We start from the raw sequence: 23,233 nt of genomic DNA, 5'->3' as shown, positions 1-23,233 counted from the left end.
ACATATATATGGAAATGATTGGATTTCTGAATAAAACCATTTAACCAAGAGCTTGGACTTCTTGCTGCAATGGTACAGGGATCTGTCTACCATATCCTGTCACCCATAGCCTGACAGTTGGCCTTGGTTAGTGATTGGATGGGAGACCTCCAACGAAGACCAGGGTTGCAGAGGCAGGCAATGGCCAACCATCTCTGTTAGTCTCTTGCCATGAAAACTCCAGCAGAGGCCACCATAAGTCAGCTATGACTTGATGGCATTTTCCACCACCATAGTGGGTATGCGTGATCTCTTGTCTTTTAACGAAAGCTGAAATTCTCAGGAATTCTGTGTGTACTGTGCCACTTCCTCTGCTTTTTATGTGTCGTTACAGAATCGTAACAAAAGCAGCTGGCCTTAACCAACTGCTTTTGCCAACCTTTTGACCAATTAGGGTGCGTAAATTCTGGTGCCGTCTAGTTGGTCCTACTCAGTTTTCTGAAAGGTGAAGGTGTCTATTCTTGGAGGGAAGAGTCTTGATGGCAATGGTGGGAGCTTCTGTCCAGGGACAACTCTGTTGCGTCTGAGTGGACAGACTGGAAGGCAACTGGATTTTTGAATGAGAGTGGGCCAAGCTACAAGTGATGAATGACACTTGCCTGGCAAGTGAACAGACTCACATGTATTCCTCCCTTGCTCTCCACTTGATCAAGTGTAGAGCAAGTGAATGGCAAGTGAACAGGGAGGAATGCATGTGAGTCTGTTCACTTGCCAGGCAAGTGTCATTTGTCACTTGTAGCTTGGCTCTCACATGCATTCCTCCCTGTTCACTTGCACTCCACTTGTGCTCCACTCGATCAAGTGGAGCGCAAGTGAACACGGAGGAATGCATGTGAGTCTGTTCACTTGCCGGTCAAGTGTCATTCGTCACTTGTAGCTTGGCCCCATGTTACAGAAATGGCAGCAATTTCTGGAAATAAATTGCTTTTCTGTTTGAGTGCATTAAAGAAGAGTTTTCTCTCCCTGAGACCCTGGAGATCCATTGCCGGTTAGGGCAAGCAATTTAATCTAGTTGGGCCAAGGCAACTTTATATGTTCATGTAGCCAGCCTCCCCACAGGCTTGTTTTAGCTCTCATTTTACATGCAGAACTAATGGGATCTTCCTTCCTTCCTTGTTTTTCAGAAAGACCTTCCTCTGCCCAGGAAAAGCAGCAGGTAAGTACAGTTTTTTTGTATCCATACAGGAGAAGACTCCCACCTACAGCCACCTTGCCCACCCACCCCTAGTTGGGGAAAATTGTGTTTGCCAAATGCATGTTGCTATTTCCCCAGGTTCCCAGCTGGCTTAAACAGCTGGCTGTATGGAGACTCCCATCGGTGTGGTGGGCATAATGTTGAAAAGCTCCTTCCTACACATGCTGCTGCCCCGTTGGCATGTTGTCTGTCCCTGGTGGTGGCAGGCCTGGTGCACAGGCGTTGTACAGGATTGGAGTGTGTCCTTGGAGTGTAGAACTTTAAACACGAACCCTGTCATATAGAGTACTACCATGGGAAAGAACCTTCTTCCCAACTTCCAAGAGGAGGGCATCATAATATTTTAACCGGACCATAAAAATGGTTTTACAGCTTACATTTAGTGTTATTTAAATATTCAGTATTGATATCTTAATACGCCTGATTCCATTTTTAAACACCTGCAGTGCTAGTTCTGACATTATCTGCGTTGTGGACAAAGAATCTCTTTTGGCTTCTTTTTCTAATTAATATGCTGTCCTGATCAGCTTGCCCAGATTCCCCTCGGAGGCCAGCTTTGCTCCAGTGGTCTCAAGTTACTGATCCATATGCAGTGGGAATGGTTTTGTATAGTTATCTGTAGATGTCTGAGTTGGGATGGCATAGAAGCGGAAAGCAGAGGTTGTTCCAATGGCTAGCTCTGTTAAATCATTCTTCATTCTGCATAAACAAAAATACTTTGCTAAGTGGTAAGCTGCAGTACTGCAGTCCAAGCTCTGCTCACAACCTGAGTTCGATCCTGGCGGGAGCTGGGTTCAGGTAGCCAGCTCAAGGTTCACTCAGCCTTCCATCCTTCTGAGGTCAGTAAAATGAGTACCCAGTTCCCTGGGGGTAAAGTGTAGATGACTGGGGAAGGCAATGGCAAACCACCCCCTACAAAAAGTCTGCCAAGAAAACGTCGTGATGTGACGTCCCCCCATGGGTCAGTAATAACTCGGTGCTTACACCTTTACCTTTTAACTATAAAACTAAATTTTCTGTATAAATATTGTTAGCATGAATTTTCATTTACCAATTCAGAGTTCTCCCAATATTTGAAAATTTAGCTGAAGAGTTTAGACTCTGTTTCTTGAAAGGTCACTGCCTGTTTTATTCCCCGTGAGTTGGATGAACAGTTCGCCTTGTAGGAAGGAAATCATGGAGTACATACTTTTTAAAAAAAAATTGTGGCCAAGCAAATATTCAGTAGTGCATTCACCCTCCTCCTGAAAAGGCAAGCGACTGTTCAATTTAGAAAATGGCTTGCCTCTCCAGGTGTTTGAGCTGCTGCAGAGAAAATGTGAAACGGCAGCAATCAGGCTGTGCTTCATTATACAATTACTTCTTGGATCATAGCAATCCTACTTTGTCTCCAACAGGAATGCCTAGGAAAGAATGCATGTGACAAATTCTGGAATTACAAATTCATGCGGATTTTCCAGGAAATGTCCTCTAACAGGCTAAATTCCTTGCAGCTCCTGGATCTCTCCATGAAATTTTTATTTGACGAGCCGCAGGAATGTGATGTTGTTGTGCGGGTTCTTTCTTTTAAAAATTATTTTATTAAAACAGAAAATGGCATTGGACCGTAGAAAGAATATCAAAAGCAGACTATGTGAGAGAAAATCATTAGACAGTAAGCATAATAACAAAAAATATGTAACCAAGTATTAAAACTACGTAATATAATATAACAAAAAGTAACATTAAAATAAACATAATAACGAAACCAGAATGTATATCAGATTATTAAAACTAATAACATTTCTCCTTGCCATTCCTTCACTTATTTATGTTAAAACACATTATACTTGCCATTTTATATCCAATATATTTTTTAAAAAACCCTTATCTTTCAGCTACATAATCAAAACTTTGCATTTTTCTTGACATTGGTCTCTTATGCAGATAAGAAGTTAATTTAGCCATTGTTTTTGTGCTGGTTGTTTCTTGGTTCTGCTCGTCATCATTCATTCTTGATCCTTGTGCCTTCAACCTTATTAAACATGGCAGTCTTTGCTCCTTTGATGTGTGTTGGTTGCTAGGCCGACAAATAGGTCTGAAATGAAGACAGGGATTGGAGTAATGGCTGTTGATGTCACAAAGGACACTGACGGCTCTCCAGAGCAGAATATTCTGTCATTCAGATCCTCAGGGATTTGAGATGTCTGTTTTGTAAGTTAAAGATGGCAGGCTTCTCTGACACAGACTGTTATTTTTTCTCCTCCACTTGCCAACAATCTTGTTCAGATTGGCAAAGCATTTAGTAGGTGGGCAGAAAGAGAGGCTTGTGGGTTCCAAAGTAACAAAGGAATGTGTATAATTAAGGCACTGAAAACATCAGATTTTCAATGTAGACTAATATTGGCTGTTCATACCAATCTTATATGAACAGTCAACTAAACCAGTCCTAGCATTGCCTGTGTGTTTAACTGGGCAGAATGCCTTGTCCTGCGTTGAATCCGCTCACCATGGGATATTATTGTGATGTGTAACAGGTTGTGCTTCTTAGGCAGAAAGCTGCACCCCACCCGTTGGAAGCAACTTGTGGGGGCTAGAGAATGAGGGAACCCCCCCCCCCCCATGCACAGGCACAGTTTGCTTAATTTTGCATTGACGTTTCTGCACGGCTTCTAAATCTGAGGTTAGTGCTTCCATCCCTGTAAAGCACTTTGCATCCAGGGCTGTTTCCACATGGCTTACCTTTGCTCGGAATGACCCGGAACATTGTGCAAAAAACGCGGAAGATCGATCTTCTGCGTTTTTTGCGCAATGTTCCAGGTCGTTTCGAGCAAAGGTAAGCCGTGTGGAAACGGCCCAAGTTCCAGATTGAAATAAAATTGAAGAGAAGGACAAATTTGCTGGGTAGAGCAGGAACGAAGGATTAAGGGTGTTAGGGACAGATAGGTAGGAACTGGGGTGGGGAGGGAGTGCAGGAGAATTCACCTAGCTCTTTACCTTCATTTCCAGGCATTTCTGTGTAACCTCCAGTAGAAACCAACTTCTTTTAAAGGGGAGATGGAAGTTGCCCCAGCCATTAAAAGCCTAGTCTTATGCAGAGTCACTCCAATCTAAGCCCATTAAATGCAGTAGAATTAGACTGGAGTAATTCTGTTACATAAACATATCCTTGCTGTGATCCACCAGGCCTTGTTTTATGTTCAGCATGTGCCCGGACACACCTCATTGCATGGAATGCCCACACACGGCAGGAGAGAAGAGAGAAGCCAAGCCGGAGCCCATATTGCAAGGATCATGTCTTTGGGCACTCTGAGTGTGTTTTTGAGATGCCTCTTAGTGTCTTAGTTATGAACCTGTGTGCATTGTGTATATTTCTATGAGGTTCTCCCCTCCACTGCAAATTTTCATATAAATGCAAATATACTTGTGTGTTACTGTGAAGCATGCATTTGTATTTCTATGGCTGGGCACAGGGCTTTTTTTCAGCTGGAACGCGGTGGAACAGAGTTCCAGAACCTCTTGAAAATGGTCACATGGCGGGTGGCCCTGCCCCCTGATCTCCAGACAGAGGGGAGTTTAGATTGCCCTCCGCGCCACCAAGCGGCGCAGAGGGCAATCTAAACTCCCCTCTGTCTGGAGATCAGGGGGCAGGGCCACCCGCCATGTGACAATTTTCTCCGAGGGCAACCCACTGAGTTCCACCACCTCTTTCCCCAGAAAAAAAGCCCTGGCTGGGGATATATGTTGGCTACATTCAGGTGTGTTTTTCATGCGTTCCTATGCATACTTACCAAGAAAAATAACTTTCTATCTGCATTCCTGAACCGAAGGTGCTAGAATAGTCCAAGCACATTACCGGGGGTAGGACAAGCCTAGGATCACATCCGTTTAGTGGACCTTGTATTCATTGTGTCCTGTGTGGTGGTGGTTTGTAGGGGTTTTGTGGTTCAAAGGCACAGCATTCATAGGCGAATCAAGTACCAGAGAGGGGGTTTGTGGCACCGCCCTCTCCTGGGACAGTTCCGTCAGGGATTCCTGGTTTGAAAGCACCCTTTTTGGAAATTCCCCTGTATACAGAGTAAGAGAAGGCTTCTAGGCCAGTGTTGTCTCCTCTGTGTCAGCTTTCCATGGGCACAGAGGCCTTAGTGTGAGATCTCTCAAGCGCACATTTCCCTGTAAATATTTTTTGAGTGCTATGGTTACCTGGAGAACAGTGCTGCGTGTCTCCACTCCAAGTCTGAATCAGTCCCTCCCAGGAGGGCCCACCTATACCTGAAGGGCTACACCCTGTCCTTAACTATTCCAGTTTTTCCTTTCATGCTGTGGGCAAGGGGTTGCATTTCTCTGCTATTCATTCCCTTCTTGTCATTCTTACACAAGTTGCATGTAAAAATGCAAAAAAAAAAATTGAATTCAGTAAAGATCAGCATAATTTTCTCAGGTATAAGCGTTTTTTGAGTCAAAGTGCACTTCTTGAGATACCACGTGAGTTTTGACACATGAAAGCTTATCTCTTGGAAAACGTTGGTTTCTAAGACTAGAGTTTTGTCCTACTGCTACAGACTAGCCTTGACCTGGAAGGCCCAGGTTAGCCTGATCTCACCAGGTCTTAGAAACTAAGCAAAGTCAGCCCTGGTTAGTACTTGGATGAGAGACGACCACAGAAGTCCTGGGTTGCTATGCAGAGACGAGCAACGGCAAGTCAGCTCTGTAAGTCTCTTTCCTTGAAAACCCTATGGGATCACAGTAAGTTGGCTATGACTTGACAGTACTTCACACACACACACACACTACAGACTAACATGGCTACCCACCTGAAACTATAACAATGTGCAGTTGCATAAAACCAGACACATAAAAAAGCCCAAACAGAACAAAATCCAGTGAACTGTGCTAACAGGTTGAGAATTGTTCTTTGATGACTTTTTGCCCGTGTGTGGCTGCCATCCCGGTTGAAAGCCAGCTACTCATGGCGACTCCCTGCTCAGGCAAACAAATCCTCCAGCTCACGTGCCATGAGTGGAAAATGCGATTTTAGCTTCTTCAGCCCTCTCCACGCTTAATGGCCTGCAGAATTACAGCTTCTGCTCACCGCAAGTGAGTTGAGTGACTTGCTTGCATTATAATGCTAATACTTAGCATTTATATCGTGCTTTAAAGTGTCCAGAGCACTTCAGGTTTTTTCTTTTTTGTTATCCCTGCCAACAAACCTGTGAAGGAGCATCATATATCTAAGAGCCATGGGGGGCCCCAGTTTAAAGATCAAAAATCGACAAGGGAGCCACTTTCAGGTTTGCAGAAAAATAGGAATATTTTAAAAACAATGGGGAGATTAATTTCCTCCAAATTAGCAAGTGTGTGTGTACGCAGAAGATTCGGGAAAAAAACATTTGGGTGCCAGTTGGCACCCAAGATGGCTGTGGCCCCCATCACAATGTGGGGGACAGAGTGTGGGATAGGAAAGGGGAGGGGGAGAGGTTGTAGTAGGGGCTGCAGTGGGTGGGAAGGAAACTCTGGTGGGGATGAGAGGGAAGGCAGCAGCGGTGGGGGAATGAAGGGGTAAAGGAATAAAAGGGAGGAAAGGAAGTTGGTCAGAAAGTAATGGGGAGAGAGGAAATGGTGGTCAACAAGGAGGGAAAGAGTGGGAGCTGGAGAGAATGGCTGAGGGGAAGGAGAGGCAAGGTGGGGGAAGTGAACACTGCATGCAGAGAGGGGCTACCCTGGGCAGAAGTGGGATTCCCCCTCCCTTCCTGACCTGTCCTCGCCCATCCACTTGTTATCCCCATACGGCAGTTGTGGGGCTGACACTGAGCAGGGCCTTGCCTGAGTTCCCCAGGAGAGGCCACCATGGCAGAGATGAGATACCAACTGTGATCTGTCTCTGGCAGCTCAGCTTTACATTGCACCAGCCATGAGTGGTGGCCACTGGGAGCAGAATGGGATCAGCCCTCGTGTGTCTCCAGAGGACTTTCTCAAGATTTTCTGTGCATGTTTGTTCATCTCCGGAGCAGAGCAGTTTGCAGTCAGTAAAAATGCCAGTGCAGCGACATCAGTGCCTGTCTCTGAATTAAAGGGTGATGCTGGTGGCTGCTTGAAGCAGTTTCTCTCCATGGCAGAGGCCTGCATTGAAGGCCCAGCACCCACTGGGCTGTCTTCTAGCTGTCAGCAGCACAGAAAAAGAGGTGAGGCACCATGTGCCTTCCTAGACATGCCCTGGTGGCATTCAGTCCAGGAAAGGGCATGGGGGTGGCGTCCAAGCGTCCACAATGAGAGACACCACCGTAGGGCATATAGAACTGCATCCTCACAGGAAAAGGAAGCACACTGTTTACATCGACAGCATGCATTCATGTTCGGTGCACCGATGTACCTGTGTGCACCCAGAGCACACAGGTGTTTGTGCACTGCAAATGTGTACCCAGATCCACTCCCAGAGGGCAGAGTGGCAGCCCTCCTGGCTTGTGTTGGCGCACACCCTGGCACGTGGACAGCGCCGCCCCCTCACGCCGCCCCCTTCCTGCTCTGCCTCTCTCTCCCTCTTCCCCCTCCACCCAGTCCTCCGTTCTTCTCCAAAAGGAAAAGCTCGCCACAGAGCTCCCTTCCCTCCCCCCCACCTTTTGCTCCTACGTGGGCTGAGAAGGCGCTTCAGCAGCCTACGGCTTTGTCCCCCCCCCTTGCCACCATGACCCCCCAGGGGGAGGATGTCTGAGTCCCTGTGGACAGCACTCTCCAATTTCTCTATGCCTGATTTCCTTGACAGCAGCATGTTTCGCCGCACCAAAAGGTACCGTGATGGGGAGGCTTGAGCATCCCTCCCTCCCTCCATCTTCCTTCCTTCTCCGTCCCTCTCTAGCCCCTCCCTGTCTCCATTCTTCCCTCTGCTTCCATCCTTCTTGCCTCCGTCCTTCCATTCCCTTCCCCTCCTCTGTGTTTCCTTCCCTTATCTTGATTGTTTCTCCATCCATAATTCCTTCCCAACATACTGCTTTCCTGCTAATGATGGCTACATAGATGCTTGCTGACGAATGGTACATGGATTCTGGCTGATGATTGATGCAAGGATGCTTGTTTTTTGTGCCTGCAGGGATGGGGGGCAGGGTGTGATCCCCTCCCCTCCCCATCATGGGCAAGCGACTCAGAATCTCCAGGGAAGTGGCGTGGGGGGGGGGGAGTTTGCAGTGGCTGGAAGGGCTGTGGCGCAGTTGGGGGAAGGGGAAAAAGATTCATAGGCAGAAGAGGATGCCATGGAAACTGCCAGGGACGTGAGCTATGCTGCGTAGGGATGAACGGCTTGCCCTGCAGGCAGGCAGGCAGATGGGCTGAGAGCACAGAGAGCGAGTGGTGGATGGCGATTGGGAGCCTTGGATGTGCAGGAGTGAGCAAAGGTGGGGGGGGGGTTAGTGGAGGGCAGGGTGGATGCAGAGCCTGAGGTGGGAGAATGCGGATGAAGTCTGGACTTTGGAAGGACACAGATGCCTGTGGGCTGGAGCAACGTGAGCTTGGAAAGGGTGTGAAGGAGGGCAGTTGAGCAGGGTGTGCCCCGTGGAGGCAGGCTGTCGGCTTGTGGTGCTTTGTTGCATGCTCCAGCGATGCACACACATGCAGCTTTAAAACTCAGTGCCAGCACCTGACGTCTTTTGCTAGCCAGGGAGGCGAGTATATGAACATTGGCATGAGATGAAGTGAGGTATAACGGTCAGAGCCGCCTCGTCGTTCAGCTCCCTCTTACACACCTGAATGCATCACAGTCCTCTTGTCTTTCCCTTCCCAGCGCAGCAGGGCTATGCTGTTCTGCCTGCATTTCAAAGTCAGATTAAAGGATATGCCCAGAGTAAACCGCAGGCGGCTGTGGCAGAGCTAGCAGTTAAAAAATTATTTCTCCCAGCAATGTAGGCTTGTTAGAAAAGGCTCACTTGAACCTGTTTCGGTGGGTTCAGTTAGAGCTGTTGTGGTCAGTCGTGTTGCTCTCGATGGTTCTGTATTACACTTACACAATCCCAGTCCGTGCCTTGGAATGCTGGTAAATGGAAGAAGAAGAAGGCGGAGATGGAGGGAGAGGTTTATAGGAGAAGGGCAGAAGCGTGCGTGTGTGCGTGCGTGCTGCGTGGAGAAGGTGTGTGTGTGCTATGTGCCATCAAGTCACCTCCGACCTACGGCGATCCTATGAATGAGAAACCTCCAAAATGTCTTATCATTAACACACTTGCTCAGATCCTGCAAACTGGAGGACGTGGCTTCTTTTATTGAGTCCGGCCATCTCGTTTCGGGTCTTCCTCTTTTCCTACTGCCTTATACTTTTCCTAGCATGGAGAGGGTGAGCATGTGTTGAGTATAAAGAGGACAGAATGTGTGTTGTCATGGTGTGTAAGCACATTTGTTTAAGAATTGTGCATTGAATTGCAGCACCGGAAGGTACCTTGATTTACATCAGGCTCTCTCCAAAAACCGCCATTCCCCCTCCGTTGGAGAATGTTCCCAGCAGAGAAGGGCAACTGCTGAGCTGACACAGAGGGAAACCAGAGGGAGCAGGTTTTGCCCTGTTGCTCCATCCGCCAGAAATGTGTGTTCTTAGCATAGCAGGAGTAACCTTACTGGACAATTCCATCCATGTAGTTTGAATGAAATAGTTATTTGTTCCCTTGATTTTATCCCTCCCACCCTCCAAGTAGCCCAGGGTGGCAGATAGGAGAGCTTCCCATTCTGTCCTCACAACAACCCTCTGAGGAAGGCTAGGCTGAGTGGGCAAATAGGGTTTAAGGTCCCCTAATGACAATTATGGCTGAGCAGAGAATTGAGTGGGTTTTTCAAAGAGCTTGGACTTTGCAACCCTCTCACTGCTTTCCCAATATTTGACATAGTTTTCTGAAACACTTGCGGGGGGGGATCACTGTCCTTCTCTGAGAGAAAGATAGACAGCTCTGAGTGACACCCCTAGGGTTGCCAGCCTCCAGGTGGTGCCTGGAGATCTCCTGGAATTACAATTGATCTCCAGGCTATAGAGATCAGTTCCCCTGGAGAAAATGGGTGCTTTGGAGGGTGGTCTCTATGGGATTATACCCTGCTGAGGTCCCTCCCCTCCCCAAATCCTGCTCTTTCCAGGCTCCAGTCCCAAAGTCTCCAGGAATTTCCCAATCTGGCGTTGACAACTCTAGACACACACACACACACGTCATACATGCATAACCTGGCCAATACAAATAAGCAAGTGTGGCTGCCCCTTTTGCATTGGAGCTGCGACGCTGGATAAGGTCAGGACTTTTATTAGCTGATTGTCTCTGTGCAGGTTTTTGCTCCAAACATGGAGTCTGATTGTCCTCTGAGTTCATCTCATAAATCTTTGCACGAGGCCTTACGTAGCGGCAGTTTTGCCCAGACAGAAGATCTTTTTTTGGGCAACATTTGTTTTAAGTTAGTGCTCAATATATTAGTCTTTGCGAAATGTTCTTATATGGTTCACTAGGCTGGACTTGGGTCTTAAAGATCTGAGTTCCAGTATTCCCACTCAGGCCTTGGGCAAGTCTGCAAATATTTTAAAGTATCATGAGCATTAACCGTTTCTTATTTGTAGTTCTGGATATGCAAGACAAAGAGTAGGGAATCCACTCGGTTTCACTTCTGTTTCAGTGCCACATCATGCGCTCTGTTTTTATGTGCATGTATAAGATGATGTTTGTATAAAATATGTCCTATGTTTTCCTCAAATACATGCAGATATGTGGACTGCATAAGGATGTGTGCCAGGGATCCAGGATTATCTGTGATTCCCCCACACATTCGCACAGTGGCAGTTGTGCACGTAATCATGAATATAATATTGGGAGCAATCATGCATATAATGCATAAAGCTTCCCACAGCATGTGAGTGACTTTCCCTGTAGTAGCTGGCCTGAGTCAGACAGTCTGGCTGCATAAGAGGATTGTGGGGATATTTCAGTTCCATGCAAATGAAGAGGAACACACACGGAATGCAGTGCTGGGTGCAGAATTCATCTTTTGGCTCTTCCTTGAAGCAAGGTTTTGGCCTTTACAGTTGCAACAATATACCTAAACACGTGTGAGCAAATGCACAGCGAATTTCTGGAGGTGGAGGAGATACGGATTCCTGACGGCGTGACATCAGTGCCTTACTGACCCCCCACCCCACCCCCATCGTGGCTAGCAGGAGCATAAAATAATAAAGGACGCAGAATGAATTATGCAAAATAAGAGAGTCTGCAAATGGATTTAATTTGCATAATTTATACAGGTCACAGTTCAGTGTTACTTGTCAAAAAATTATTTTGTATGTAGTGCACTATAATGGCCCTTGAATGTAATTGTGCCTATTATGCCAAGATGCCTTATCCTCTAATGATACGCATAACAGCCCAGTAGGGCAACCGTCTCCTGGCAGCTGATGGTTAAAAGGTGGGGCGTGCCCTTTGTTCCTGTTTTGTACAAGCGCAGGGTTCTGTTCTATGAGGAAGGCGCTTTTTGGCAGGCCATGCTTTGAAAAACCTGCACCAGGGGCAGAGGTCTCTAATACCAAAAGCAGCCTCAGAATTCATGCGCTTTGTATCGTTTTTGGTCATATAACCTTGTTTGAAAATGGGATCTTCTGCCCCTTAAAATTCTTGTCCAGGGTCCAGTGATCCCAGAATCGCTTGTACCAACAGAGCGATCCGTGGGCTTGGCAGGTGTCCAGTTCTCCATATCATTGAACTGTGAGTGATAGATCTGAGTAGCAATAAAGATTTGGTGTCTAGAATCCTTCACCAGCTACTAAAGTATCCTTAATAACTAGACAAGAGAAGTAGCAATAACAGTGAGGGAAAATGGCCCGCTTCTACAGGACGTTTGTTTCAGATGGTACGTAATAATCTTGTAATTCAAGAACCGTGTATCTCTGGGTTTGAAATACCTTTTAGAATCTGTGGCTCGCTACTAGAGATGGACACGATCCTGAATACGAACCAAAAAAACCCACGAACCAGCCCAGTTTGTGGTTCATGAACTAGTGGTTCATGGAAGCTCGTTTCCACGAACTTCCACGAAGTGGTCTACTGGTTTGTTTGGTTCATTTTAAAGGGTAATGCCCCTTTCCGTGCTGCTGCAGAACGGCAGGGAAAGGAGCATTTAAACCCCCGGATCAGCCGGCAGGCGGCGGGGGGGGATCCTCCCCCCACGGCCTGACAGCTGATAGTTTAAAGGGCCCCTTTCCTGCCGCTTGCAAGCAGCACGGAAAGGGGCATTGCCCGTTAAAATGAACCAAATGAACCAGTAGACCAGTTTGCGTGGTGGCCATTTGAGGGGTGGGAAGGCCCTTTTCGGCCTCCTCCGCTGTCCTGTGGGCCTGCGCAGCAGCGGAGGAGCCCAAAAATGCCCTTCCCGCCCTTCACAGGAGGAGGGGGGGAGGAGGTCGCGGGCCTGCAGGGCGCCGGAAAAAGCCGGAGCCACTGCTGCTGGGCCGTGGCCTCCACCACCCCAGCAACAGAGCCAAGGTAAGTGGGGGGCTGGGGCTGGGGTTTGTGGACTTTGGGCCATTTAAAGGGCTCTGCTGCTTGCAAGCAGCAGGTCCCTTTAAACTATCAGCTGGCAGGCGGTGGGGGGGGATCCCCCCTGCCGCCTGCCAGCTGATCCGGGGGTTTAAATGCCCCTTGCCCTGCAGCTGCTAAGCTGCCAGAAAGGGCCATTTAAACCCTACGAACCATGAACTGGTTCGTGTACTTGCCCCAGTTTGTGGGAGTTCGTGGTTCCTGGTTTGTGAAAACACCGAACAACGAACCAAATGGTTCAGGTTTTTTGTGGTTCATGCCCAATGTCTACTTGCCACTATTAGAACATCTGGATTAGATTCAGCCCAGAATCTATTTCAAACAGCAGAGTACAGTGCACTTATATGACCTATAGCGGTAGATTATAGGGGTGCTAGCTCTCATGGAAACAAAATGCTCTCATCTTCCGGTCAGAGGTGGAGAGACAAAGAAACTACAGACATCTAGAGTGACATTAAAATTTTAGTACCACCATCTCTTGGGGAGGGGAGGAGAAGAGGGTAAATGGGATGGAGGGAGAAAGCGATTTTGTTATTGCAGTGAGTCCCAAATGCTCTTGATGTGGCATGGAGACCTCTCCCATGGGTTTTATGTGACATATTGTAAAATATGTAAGAGTCTGAAATTGAACCTTCCTCTGACTGGGCGAGAAAGCCTTCCAGAACACATACTGAGGCTCACTGATGTCAGGCAGAAAATTCTCCAACGCTGTATTTTTTCATGGAAAAATGTCCTCCCCACATAGGTAAATATCATCTCTCAGGGCTGTTGTGAACAAATCAATGGCGCTAAATGTGGAATGTGAAGCATGGACAAACCCCAATGCTTACACAGGGTGCATTGCCTTTTTTTGCTAATGTAATTTAAATTTTGCTGATGTTATCTGAATATTGAATTTATGTTTTTAAATTTGAATTAGTCACCCCCGAGTGACTTTTTATTAATTATTTTATTTATTTGCTTCATTTATCGTCCATCTTTCTTGTTGAACTCAAGGAGGGAGGGTGACAGAATTATAAATAGTGCAATAAAGACCAGTAAACTATAAATGGGAAAGTATGCAACCAGTCCGTAAATGTGTGCATACTTCTGCATCACACTGTGTCGTCAGGGAACAACTCAGTTTTCCTTTGTCCATATTCTGCAAGAGGAAGGGGAGATACATAATTAGACCAGCGGTATGGTGTCCTTTGAGGATAGGGTGTTCATCCAGCCGTCTTAGAGGGGGCTGCCAGCATAGTTCTGTTGGGTCCATGGAAAACGGTCCCTGGTGTAGTGAAAAGCTGGTACTCGGGCGTACCTGAAATGGTGAACTGTTTCCCCTCTCTCACACACACAAAATCCACTTCAGTACAAGCTGCTGAAGTCATTTTGAAACTGAGTGGCATCTCCACCTATCTGGTGGCTAAATAAGTACACAATAATCCTACAGTCTGTTAATGACGTTACAATCACATCCCAAACTGCAAACCTGCCAGCTACACATATCAGGGGTGTACAGGTCTGTGAAGTGCACCTGATGCGTTCGATTGCCATCTCATGTGAACTGAAATTTTCCAGGTGCATACAGTTTCTGTTCATGCGGTTCTGGTTTGCATGAATGGAGGCTGTACCCTCCTGGGAAATCCGCTCATTGCCCTATTCACACAAGATGGAGATCATGCAACTGGTGAGCTTCCGGTTCACGTGAAAGGAACAGTTCAAGTAATATCTGTAGAGGAGCTTAATTTGTAGTCATTTTGCCAGTGATACCTTTTAAAGCAGGTTGATAAGCTCCCTTTTTAGATCCCAAAAAGGGAATTGTAGGCATAGCAATCTGCAAGGCTGAACAAAACTAAATAACAGATGTGGGCCTGGTTTAAATTGTTCCATTTTCATGAGGAAAAGCCAGTGGTTCACAAACCAAAAGTGGGTTGCAAATCTATTGCAGGCGGGTCTATAAGCCATGAGGGAGGAGATGAAACAAGGTGAGATGGGAGAGGAAGTTGGATACTAAATTTGTGTTTGCCTCTGCATGATGTGTGAAATTGCTGACTGATACTTCCTGATGCTCCTTAAGAGCTATACATTTATAAATGCTTAACATTAAAAGTGCTTAACTGGTGAGAGATTCTTTTGTTTGATGTTGAGCAGGAAGAAAATAGTGTGGAGTTATTTGGCAAGTGGGACCCCAAAAGTATAGGAAACGTACAGGAAAAGTATAGTGATAGAATTAGGTCACGTTTCAAACAGTTGAGAAACCCTGGTATAGCACGGAAAGTGTATATAACTGGAACAACATAGAATGGAAGGGGGACCTTTGCCAAACCAAGCCAAGAATGAACAATATCGGTCGGGAAGAAATGTTTTGTCTTTTTTATAATTAGGAAGAACATTTGGGAATTAGGACTGCTTGCTTCAAGTTAATCTGAGCAGTCTGTTGTAAAGCTCGAGTAGAGTAACAAATCAATGTGCAGTTGGAAGCATTTAAGATATGCGAGAAAAGGGGGGAAACAAGTGGCTAGAATCCTTCACCAGCTACTAAAATATCCTTAATAACTGGATTAGCAGAAATAGCAATAACAGTGAGGGGAAATGGCCCAGTTCTACAGGACATTTGTTTCAGATGGTCTGTAATAATTTTGGAATTCAAGAACCATGTATCTCTGGGTTTGAAAAACCTTTTAGAATCTGTGGCTCACCCCTATCAGAACATCTGGATTAAAATCAGGCCAGGACCTTTTTTCCAACACCAGAGTACAAACCGTGAACAAGAGAAGAAAGGAAATGTACGTGTTTAAAGTCTGTTAATTTTCTCTAAGACCAGCTCTGATCCAGAAACGAGTCAGGCGCGGGAGGAAAGTGTTTGAGGCCAGCAAGCAGAAGCAGACCGTCTGCGTCTAAATCCTAACAAAATGGGGGTCATGCTGGTTGGTAGGGCTGAAGTCCTGGAGGGCATCGCGCTCCTGCTTTTCATGGAGTAGCCTGAGTTCTGTCCGACTGTGTCAGGAGTGAGAATGGATCCAAGTTTCCTAATGGAGAAACAAGTGCTCAGTGGGGCCAGATGCACCTTTCACCATCTGCACTTGGTGTAGAAATTGGCCTCTGGCTTGGCTGATCTGGCCATACCGATTAAAGGCCACATTAAAGGTTATTACCTCTAAAGACCATTCATGGCTTGGAACGCACTTATCAGAAGCAGCCCCTCTCCCAGTACATGGCAGTGTGGCAGCTCTGTTCCTCTGATCAAACCAGCATCTTGGCAGATACCATGATCTGTCTGGACCAGAGCTTTTTTGTAGACTTCAAGATTGTAAATACCATGGATGGCCAAAAAGACAAATATGTGGGCTCCAGATCAAATCAAGCCTGAATTATCCCTAGAAGCTAAAATGACAAGATTAAGACTATCGCACTTTGGTCACAGCATGAGTAGACAAGATTCTCTGGAAAAATCAATAATGCTAGGAAAAGTGGAAGGCAACAGGAAAAAAGATGGCTTGACTCAATAAAAGAAGCCACGTCCTTCAGTTTGCAAGATCTGAGCAAGTCTGTTAATGAAAGGACTTTTTGGACTCTTTCATTCATAGGGTCGCTTTTTGGATAGGACTCTTTCATTCATAGGGTCGCTTTTTGGATAGGACTCTTTCATTCATAGGGTTGCTTTTTGGATAGGACTCTTTCATTCACAGGGTCGCCATAGGTCAGAGGCGACTTGATGGCACATAACCTTTTTTAATTCACCTTTCCCTGTAACTTAACAGCCTCCAAGCTATACGTCAGGTATTTTATAAATTATTTATGACTCCATGGATAAATATGGCTAGATCACATGTGCATTTTTTTATCTTGCCTGACAAGAAGATCTTTCATTTCTGTTGTTCAGAAATATTCTGTAGACAGTCAGTTCAGGGAGTAATATATTGGTTGCAAAGTAAAATGTAATGGAGGCAGTTAAAAAGGATATGGGCAGTTGAATCAACTTGATCTGTACAATGGATACAATAGCGCTTCTCAGGGTGGATTTTATTAAAACGGCCCTTCATCTCAGTGGAAGGTAATGCATTGCATTTGAGTAATATAAAAGAACGTCAAACTGTTTTGAAACTGTTAAGTAAAGAAAATATTTTGGACGGCACATAACACACACACAAACAAAATTGTATAGTGACCTTCCTCCTTTTCCAATGCCACAGGAAGGCAGAATTATTCAGAAGAACTTCTACAGATTAGTAGCAGTTTTGATGGCTATATTTTATTTCTTGTACGAATTCCAGTTGTCTGCATCCGATTTTATAGTGTTTGTTGTACCTGTCGATTTTTATTATTGATTTACTGGGTACGTATTTTAAGTAACATTGCAATTTGCCTTTTGTGACAGAGGCTGGGGTAAAATGCCTTAAATAAAAAAAGATAGAGGAAGGGTTAGCTCATGTAAAAAAGGGCACTTTTTCATGTAAAAAAAAATAGACCAATTTTATGTGTGTGACTGATGCATGAAAAAATACACATGGCTGATTTGGTCCCAAACATTTCCCCCAGTGTGCTAATCTTGTACAGGATGGTTAGTTTTTTTAAATGTGAATTTATTTATTTTTTTATTTATTTTATCATATTTATATTCCGCCCTCCCCGCAAGCAGGCTCAGGGCAGATAATGAGCATTCAGAATAGCAGTCTCTCACACAGACTGTCTTTAGATGTCATAAGTCATGCTGTTTTTTGCTTCATTTATACCCCGCGTGCTTACATCTTTCGCACTGCCTGTTTTTTCCTTACAACAGCCCTGTGAGGTAGGTTAGGGTGAAAGTATGTGACAGGCCCAAGGTCACCTAACAAGCTTCCATAACAGACTTAGAATTGAACCTGGGTCACCGAGATCCTAGTCTGTCAATCTAGCCGCTACACCTTACTGGTTCTCAGTATTGTTTAAACTGATTAGTGCAATAAATTCTGGTTAGTCTACTGATTTGTGTGTAAATGGCAACTTCTCTGCTTCTTGCCTTCCGCCACTTAGCAGGGAAGACATCATTGTGGGTAGGGGGCATCGGGGGACACAGAGCTGTTCCGCAGACTGTAGTTTGTGGAAGTCCAATACCACCACAAATCTCAGTTGGCACAAACTGTGGTTACCAAACCTAATTTGGAATTCTGGTTTGGTGCTAAGCAACAAATCCAAGTGTGACAGAGCGCCTGCATTCATCAGTCCCAACTGGGCCAGCGTTCGATCAAACCATGCTTTTATAAACCTGCTTTATTGTGCCATCTCAATGCAAAGTTGCAGAATGGCATTGTTCAGGGCGCCACTTTGAGATTGCCCTTGAACAACTCCTCATGGGACTGTGGAAATGTCTGAAGCCGTGGGTCACATGGGGAAATTCCATGACATGGTTGCATCCCAAACCCACATCACCCTGCACAGAAACTACAGCAGCACTGGTGTGATAAGGAAATACAATATGGATCTCTGCGGGGTATTCAACCTCTTCATTGTTACTTTTGCTGTGTAGAAAGGCATCACTCTACAGTAGTTCCCATACTGTGAACATAACATCTGCAGGAGATGGAAATTCAGCTGCTGCAGTTACAATCTCTGTGCGTGTAAAGTAGCTCCAAGCAACTAAAATTAGCCACAGCATATCTGAGATTAGGGGACAAGGACTTTCTTATCTTATCAAGGACTTCATATCTTACTTTGCACGTAAGATATGGTTTAAAAGCCCTAATTTTAGGCCCCTGGGTTTATCCATCTTGGACTGTATTGTTGAAGGTTTTCACAGCTGGAGAACATTAGTTGTTGTAGATTTTCCGGGCTGTATGGCCATGGTCTTGGCATTGTAGTTCCTGATGTTTCGCCAGCAGCTGTGACTGGCATCTTTCTTGTTCCGAAGTGTTTCCAATCTCCGGGTCTGTTGAAATATTTCCTCCCCGTAGAAGTGTTCGATATATTGTCGAAGGCTTTCACGGCCAGAGAACGTTAGTTGTTGTAGATTTTCCGGGCTGTATGGCCATGGTCTTGGCGTTGTAGTTCCTGATGTTTCGCCAACAACTAACCATCTTGGCCTGTCCACATTTTCTTTCAGTAAAAAAGTAAATAGGCGCCTCTATCTGATCTAGGAAGAGGAATCACGTCAATAGTGGAACCGCTCCTATTAATTCTAACTAGGCCAGCCTCACTGTGTGTTCTAAGCAAGCAGTTCGAAGGGTTCCAGTGAAGCACCGCACATGCAGCGTGAGAGTTGTGACTCACCAGCTCTTGTCTGGGGTCCTACAGAGTCCATTGCAAAGGAACCTGGGGTGTTCCTTTTAGATGGTACAGTACCCTGCACAGGTAGCAGCCTGTCTTCTCAGACCAGACCCTAGAACAAAGGCTGCTAATTACATCTTGTATTAACTAAACAGTTTGATTTTACATTTTTCTTTTATATGTGCACCATAGCTTTGAGGGCCATTCCAAACGGATGGAGGTGTCTCTGATCTTGGCTGCCACCTAAGAATGCATAACAACAGGGAGAGCACTGTTTACTCACACTCAGAATATGAATCCAAATTGCTAGTAAATGACACTTCTGCCACCAGGAATCACAAATGTCACATGTTGTGGTTATTCTAGTGTCAGACACATGTCCCCAAGTTCCTCTTACATACAAACACACACACCATTTTGAATTTCTTATCAGCCACCATTATAAATGTCTCTTTTGCAGGGAATATTTTGTCATTGTTCACAGACACTCTAGGACTCCTAGAACTAAAAAACAAGAACAACCAAAAAAGCTCTTTGTGGGCTCTGCGAAGTCCCACAACTGTATTCTGTACCAGTGCATTTCTTTGGCATTTCCTAAACTGCAGTTCTGCCACCTGGCTATTTGACTTCATGTAGGGGTGGGGAGAGTGTGTGACGTGGTTAGCGCTTGTAAAGGTTATTAGCAATCCCTCCTCCCCCAGTAAAAAACTTTTGTCTGGAAAGGTCTCATACGCAGAGTCTTCTACACGAGATGCCTTGACACATGTTCGTCAAGTGAAGGGAGACGCAATGTTAGCTGGGAAGCATAGTTTAAAAATACAGAGCCGGTGGAGATTGCTCCTCAAAGGGTTTGTTAATTTCATATTTGCCTCCCCAAACGCTCTGTCAATTTCACCTCTCCAGTCTAAAACTGTGTGGGATGGCAACCAGAGGGCAGCGAGGAATGGAAATGGGGTGCAGCTGCCTTCCAGAGCCAGGCTTGGATCTGGAGAGGTTCTAATGTACTGAAGTTTCCCTTCTGGTATTTCACAGCCCCTTCACACAGTTCCAGTGTATAGCAAAGCCTTTGCCCTGCCACCAGCTCTGTCTTTTAAACCACCCTTCCCGGCTACCATTGCATCTCCCAACATGTGTCAGATGTCTTGTGCAGAGAGACCCTAAGACTGGACACAGGCAGCAGTTTTACAGGAATTGGGGTGGGGGGGTGCTTGAAGTAGTCACCTCTGTAGTGTACACACTGCAGTTATTGGACAGGTGGAAACACCACCAAATCCTTTGAACAGAGATGACTGTGAGCACAGAGATACCCCAACACACTTTCATACCTGAAGGAGAAAATCCCAGGGCTTTTTTTCTGGGGAAAGAGTTAGGGGAACTCTCACCCGGGGCAACTCCCAGGAGGAGGAGGTGCGCCTCTTAATACATACGTGCATGCGCGCTCCCGGGGTAGTGTGATGACGTCACTTTCGGGAAGTGACGTCATCATGCAGGCATGGCCACCCTGGCAGCACTCCTGTGCTCCATGGGGGGGGGCACTCCCCCACCCAGCAGTGGCCGGATCCGGGCCATTTCGGGCCCAAAATGGCATGGATCAGCCTGTAACAGGCTGTTGCCACACAGGAGAGTGCTCCCATGCAGGGCAACAGCCCGAACCTGGCCGTTTAGGGCCCAATCAGGGCCATTCTGGGCCTAAATTGGGCCAAAACAGGCTGGAAACATCCCGGATCAGCCTGGAACGGGCTGCTGCCACATGGGAGAATACTCCGCCACCAGGCAGCGGCCCAATCCTGGCCGTTTGGGGCCCAATCCTGCCCATTTTGGGCAAGAATTGGGCCAAAAATGGCCAGGATCGGGCAGCAGCCAGGCGAGGGAAGTGTTCCCCCACTCGGCAGAGGACCAATCCCGGCCATTTGGGGCCCAATCCTGGCCATTTTGGGCCCAAATGGGGCTCAAAAGGGGCACAAGATCAGGACGCTGCCAGGTGGAGGAGTGTTCCCCCGCCCGGCAGAGACCCAGTCCTGGCCATTTGGGGCCCAAAATCACCAGGATCAGTCTGCTGGCGGGCGGGGGAGTGTTCCCCCGCCTGGCAGGGGTCCAATGCTGGCCGTTTCGGGCCCAATCCTGGCCATTTTGTGTCTGAACTGGGGCCAAAAGGGGCCCAAAATGGCCAGGATCGGGCTGCTGCTGGGGGGGGGCAGTGTTCCCCTGCCCAGCAGAGGCCCGATCCTGGCTGTTTTGGGCCCGATCCTGGCCATTTTGGGCCTAAATGGGCCCCAAATGGCCAAAACCGCCCCTAAACGCCCTGGATTGGGGCCGGGTGGAGGAACCTTCCAATATGTAATAGCTTGAGGCAAGAGAAAGCTGTAGGTTTGGAGTGGCATCTGCAGGGTCCAATTGAGGCCTGCTACTGGAAAATCCAAAGGACTCTCTTCCACCACTGCCCACTGTTCTGAGAAACTCGTTTAGGCAAGCCGGGCTTTCCTTTGGTGGACTGAATCTGGTAACAGCCACACTGATCCTTATTACCAGAAAAGCTTTTTATTGTTTTAACATGCATGGGCTCTGGGGGTCTTTAACCACAGAAGCAAAGAGCAAACTGCTACACAGCCTATTATGTACATACGCAACAAAAGTGCGGGAACAGAGAACCAATAGAGAACAATGGCGGAACAAAGGTCCAATCAGAAACTTACAACACAGCTTATCTCTAAATCCGGAGTGTGGGGTGAGTGAACATTACCCATAATATTGTTACTGTACCTGAGAGCCTGGCACATCTCCTTATATGCAGGGCTTTTTTTCAGCGGGAACACGGGAGAACAGAGTTCTGGAACCTCTTGAAAATGGTCACATGGCTGGTGGCCCCGCCCCCTGATCTCCAGACAGAGGGGAGTTGAGATTGCCCTCCACGCACTCTAAACCCCCCTCTGTCTGGAGATCAGGGGGCGGGGCCACCAGCCATGTGACCATTTTCTCCAAGGGCAACCCACTGAGTTCCACCACCTCTTTTCCCAGAAAAAAGCCCTGCTTATATGGAATTGCATGCTAATTTACCCAGGACCAAACTTACTTTTGCCTTCAAGGCGCCACAAAATTCTCAGGACACCACATGCCAAAAGGAGGCATAGTCTCGGGGGGGGGGGGGGAGGCCTTGTTGAACGGTGTGGGAATCCAAGAGCATTGCTGTGTCCCTGTGGATTGTGTCCCAGAGGCCAGGCTAGGTTATCCTCCGTTTTGATGCCCGTAATGGAACTCAAAATTCTACCATCGGAAGTGGCTGAGCAAAACTCTGAGGGCCGAGGTCGAGAGAAGTGCAGCATGGGGGTGAAGGCCACAGACAAGGTGTTTACATGTGTGCCCGTGTCAGCTGGTGCTGGGTCCGCACTCTTTGTCCCGATGGATGGCTCCTTGAAACCCAAGGATTTGGTGGGGGAGTTGTTACCCCAGCTGATGTCTAAATTCTCAGTTTCTGGGGGCAGAAGGGGCTCCTAAGACCCTGTTTCATTGGCAGCCACCAATTTCCTTGGCCCCAGTGTAAAAATCCCCATCTTCCATTCTTGCAAATCGGGCTGAGGGTGGCAATGGGATCTTCTGTCATTTGTCCCGAACTTTAGAGAAAGTCACAGCCAGCTGAAGTATATTCTGCCTGCCGAAACCCCTGAGCAAGTGAAGAAAGTCCCTGCTTCATTCCTTGAGGCCCCTGTGTGGGCCAGAGAACTTGGAGGGGGGCTTCTAGCAGCCACCATGAATGGCAAAATGTGTAGGCCTCTGATAGTGAATGAAGTCTGGCAAAAATATGATCTGACGCGAGGCAACAGGGCAGTTTCTACACAGAAACAGCCTAATATATATTGATTGCAGCAGATTTCGGAGCATTTTGAGAGCCAGTTTGGTGTAGTGGTCAAGAGCACGGGACTGTAATCTGGAGAACCGGGTTTGATTCCCCACTCCTCCACTTGAAGCCAGCTGGGTGACCTTGTGTCAGTCACAGCTTCTCGGAGCTCTCTCAGCCCCACCCACCTCGCAGGGTGGGGATAATAATGACATACTTTGTAAACCGCTATGAGCTGGCATTAAGTTGTCCTGAAGGGCGTTATATATATCAAATATTATTATTAATATGTCTGCTAGGCTGTGTAAGCATTACAGCTCTGGTTCAATTGCAGATGGACCTATGGGTGGGCAAGTGGCACATATGTGTAATCCAGTGCTTGAGCAAGCATGGTGGACTGTAAACTGATAAAACATTAGTAGTGTCAGA

General features: G+C 46.8%; 1 protein-coding gene across 1 annotated transcript in view; it reads left to right on the top strand.

The window, feature by feature from the left end:
• The first annotated feature begins 7,914 nt into the window (after positions 1-7,914).
• Positions 7,915-23,233, top strand: part of MAST1 (microtubule associated serine/threonine kinase 1) — a 67,661-nt gene continuing 52,342 nt past the window's right edge. Inside the window, exon 1 of the mRNA XM_055003408.1 lies at positions 7,915-7,997. Coding sequence (XP_054859383.1) covers positions 7,915-7,997 — 83 coding nt within the window. The remainder of the gene's footprint in view (positions 7,998-23,233) is intronic.

The sequence above is a fragment of the Eublepharis macularius genome, chromosome 19, assembly GCF_028583425.1.
Source record: "Eublepharis macularius isolate TG4126 chromosome 19, MPM_Emac_v1.0, whole genome shotgun sequence".
Classification (NCBI taxonomy): domain Eukaryota; kingdom Metazoa; phylum Chordata; class Lepidosauria; order Squamata; family Eublepharidae; genus Eublepharis; species Eublepharis macularius.
The sequence above is the reverse complement of the archived record's forward strand: the minus strand, read 5'-3'. Positions and strand labels throughout refer to the sequence as shown.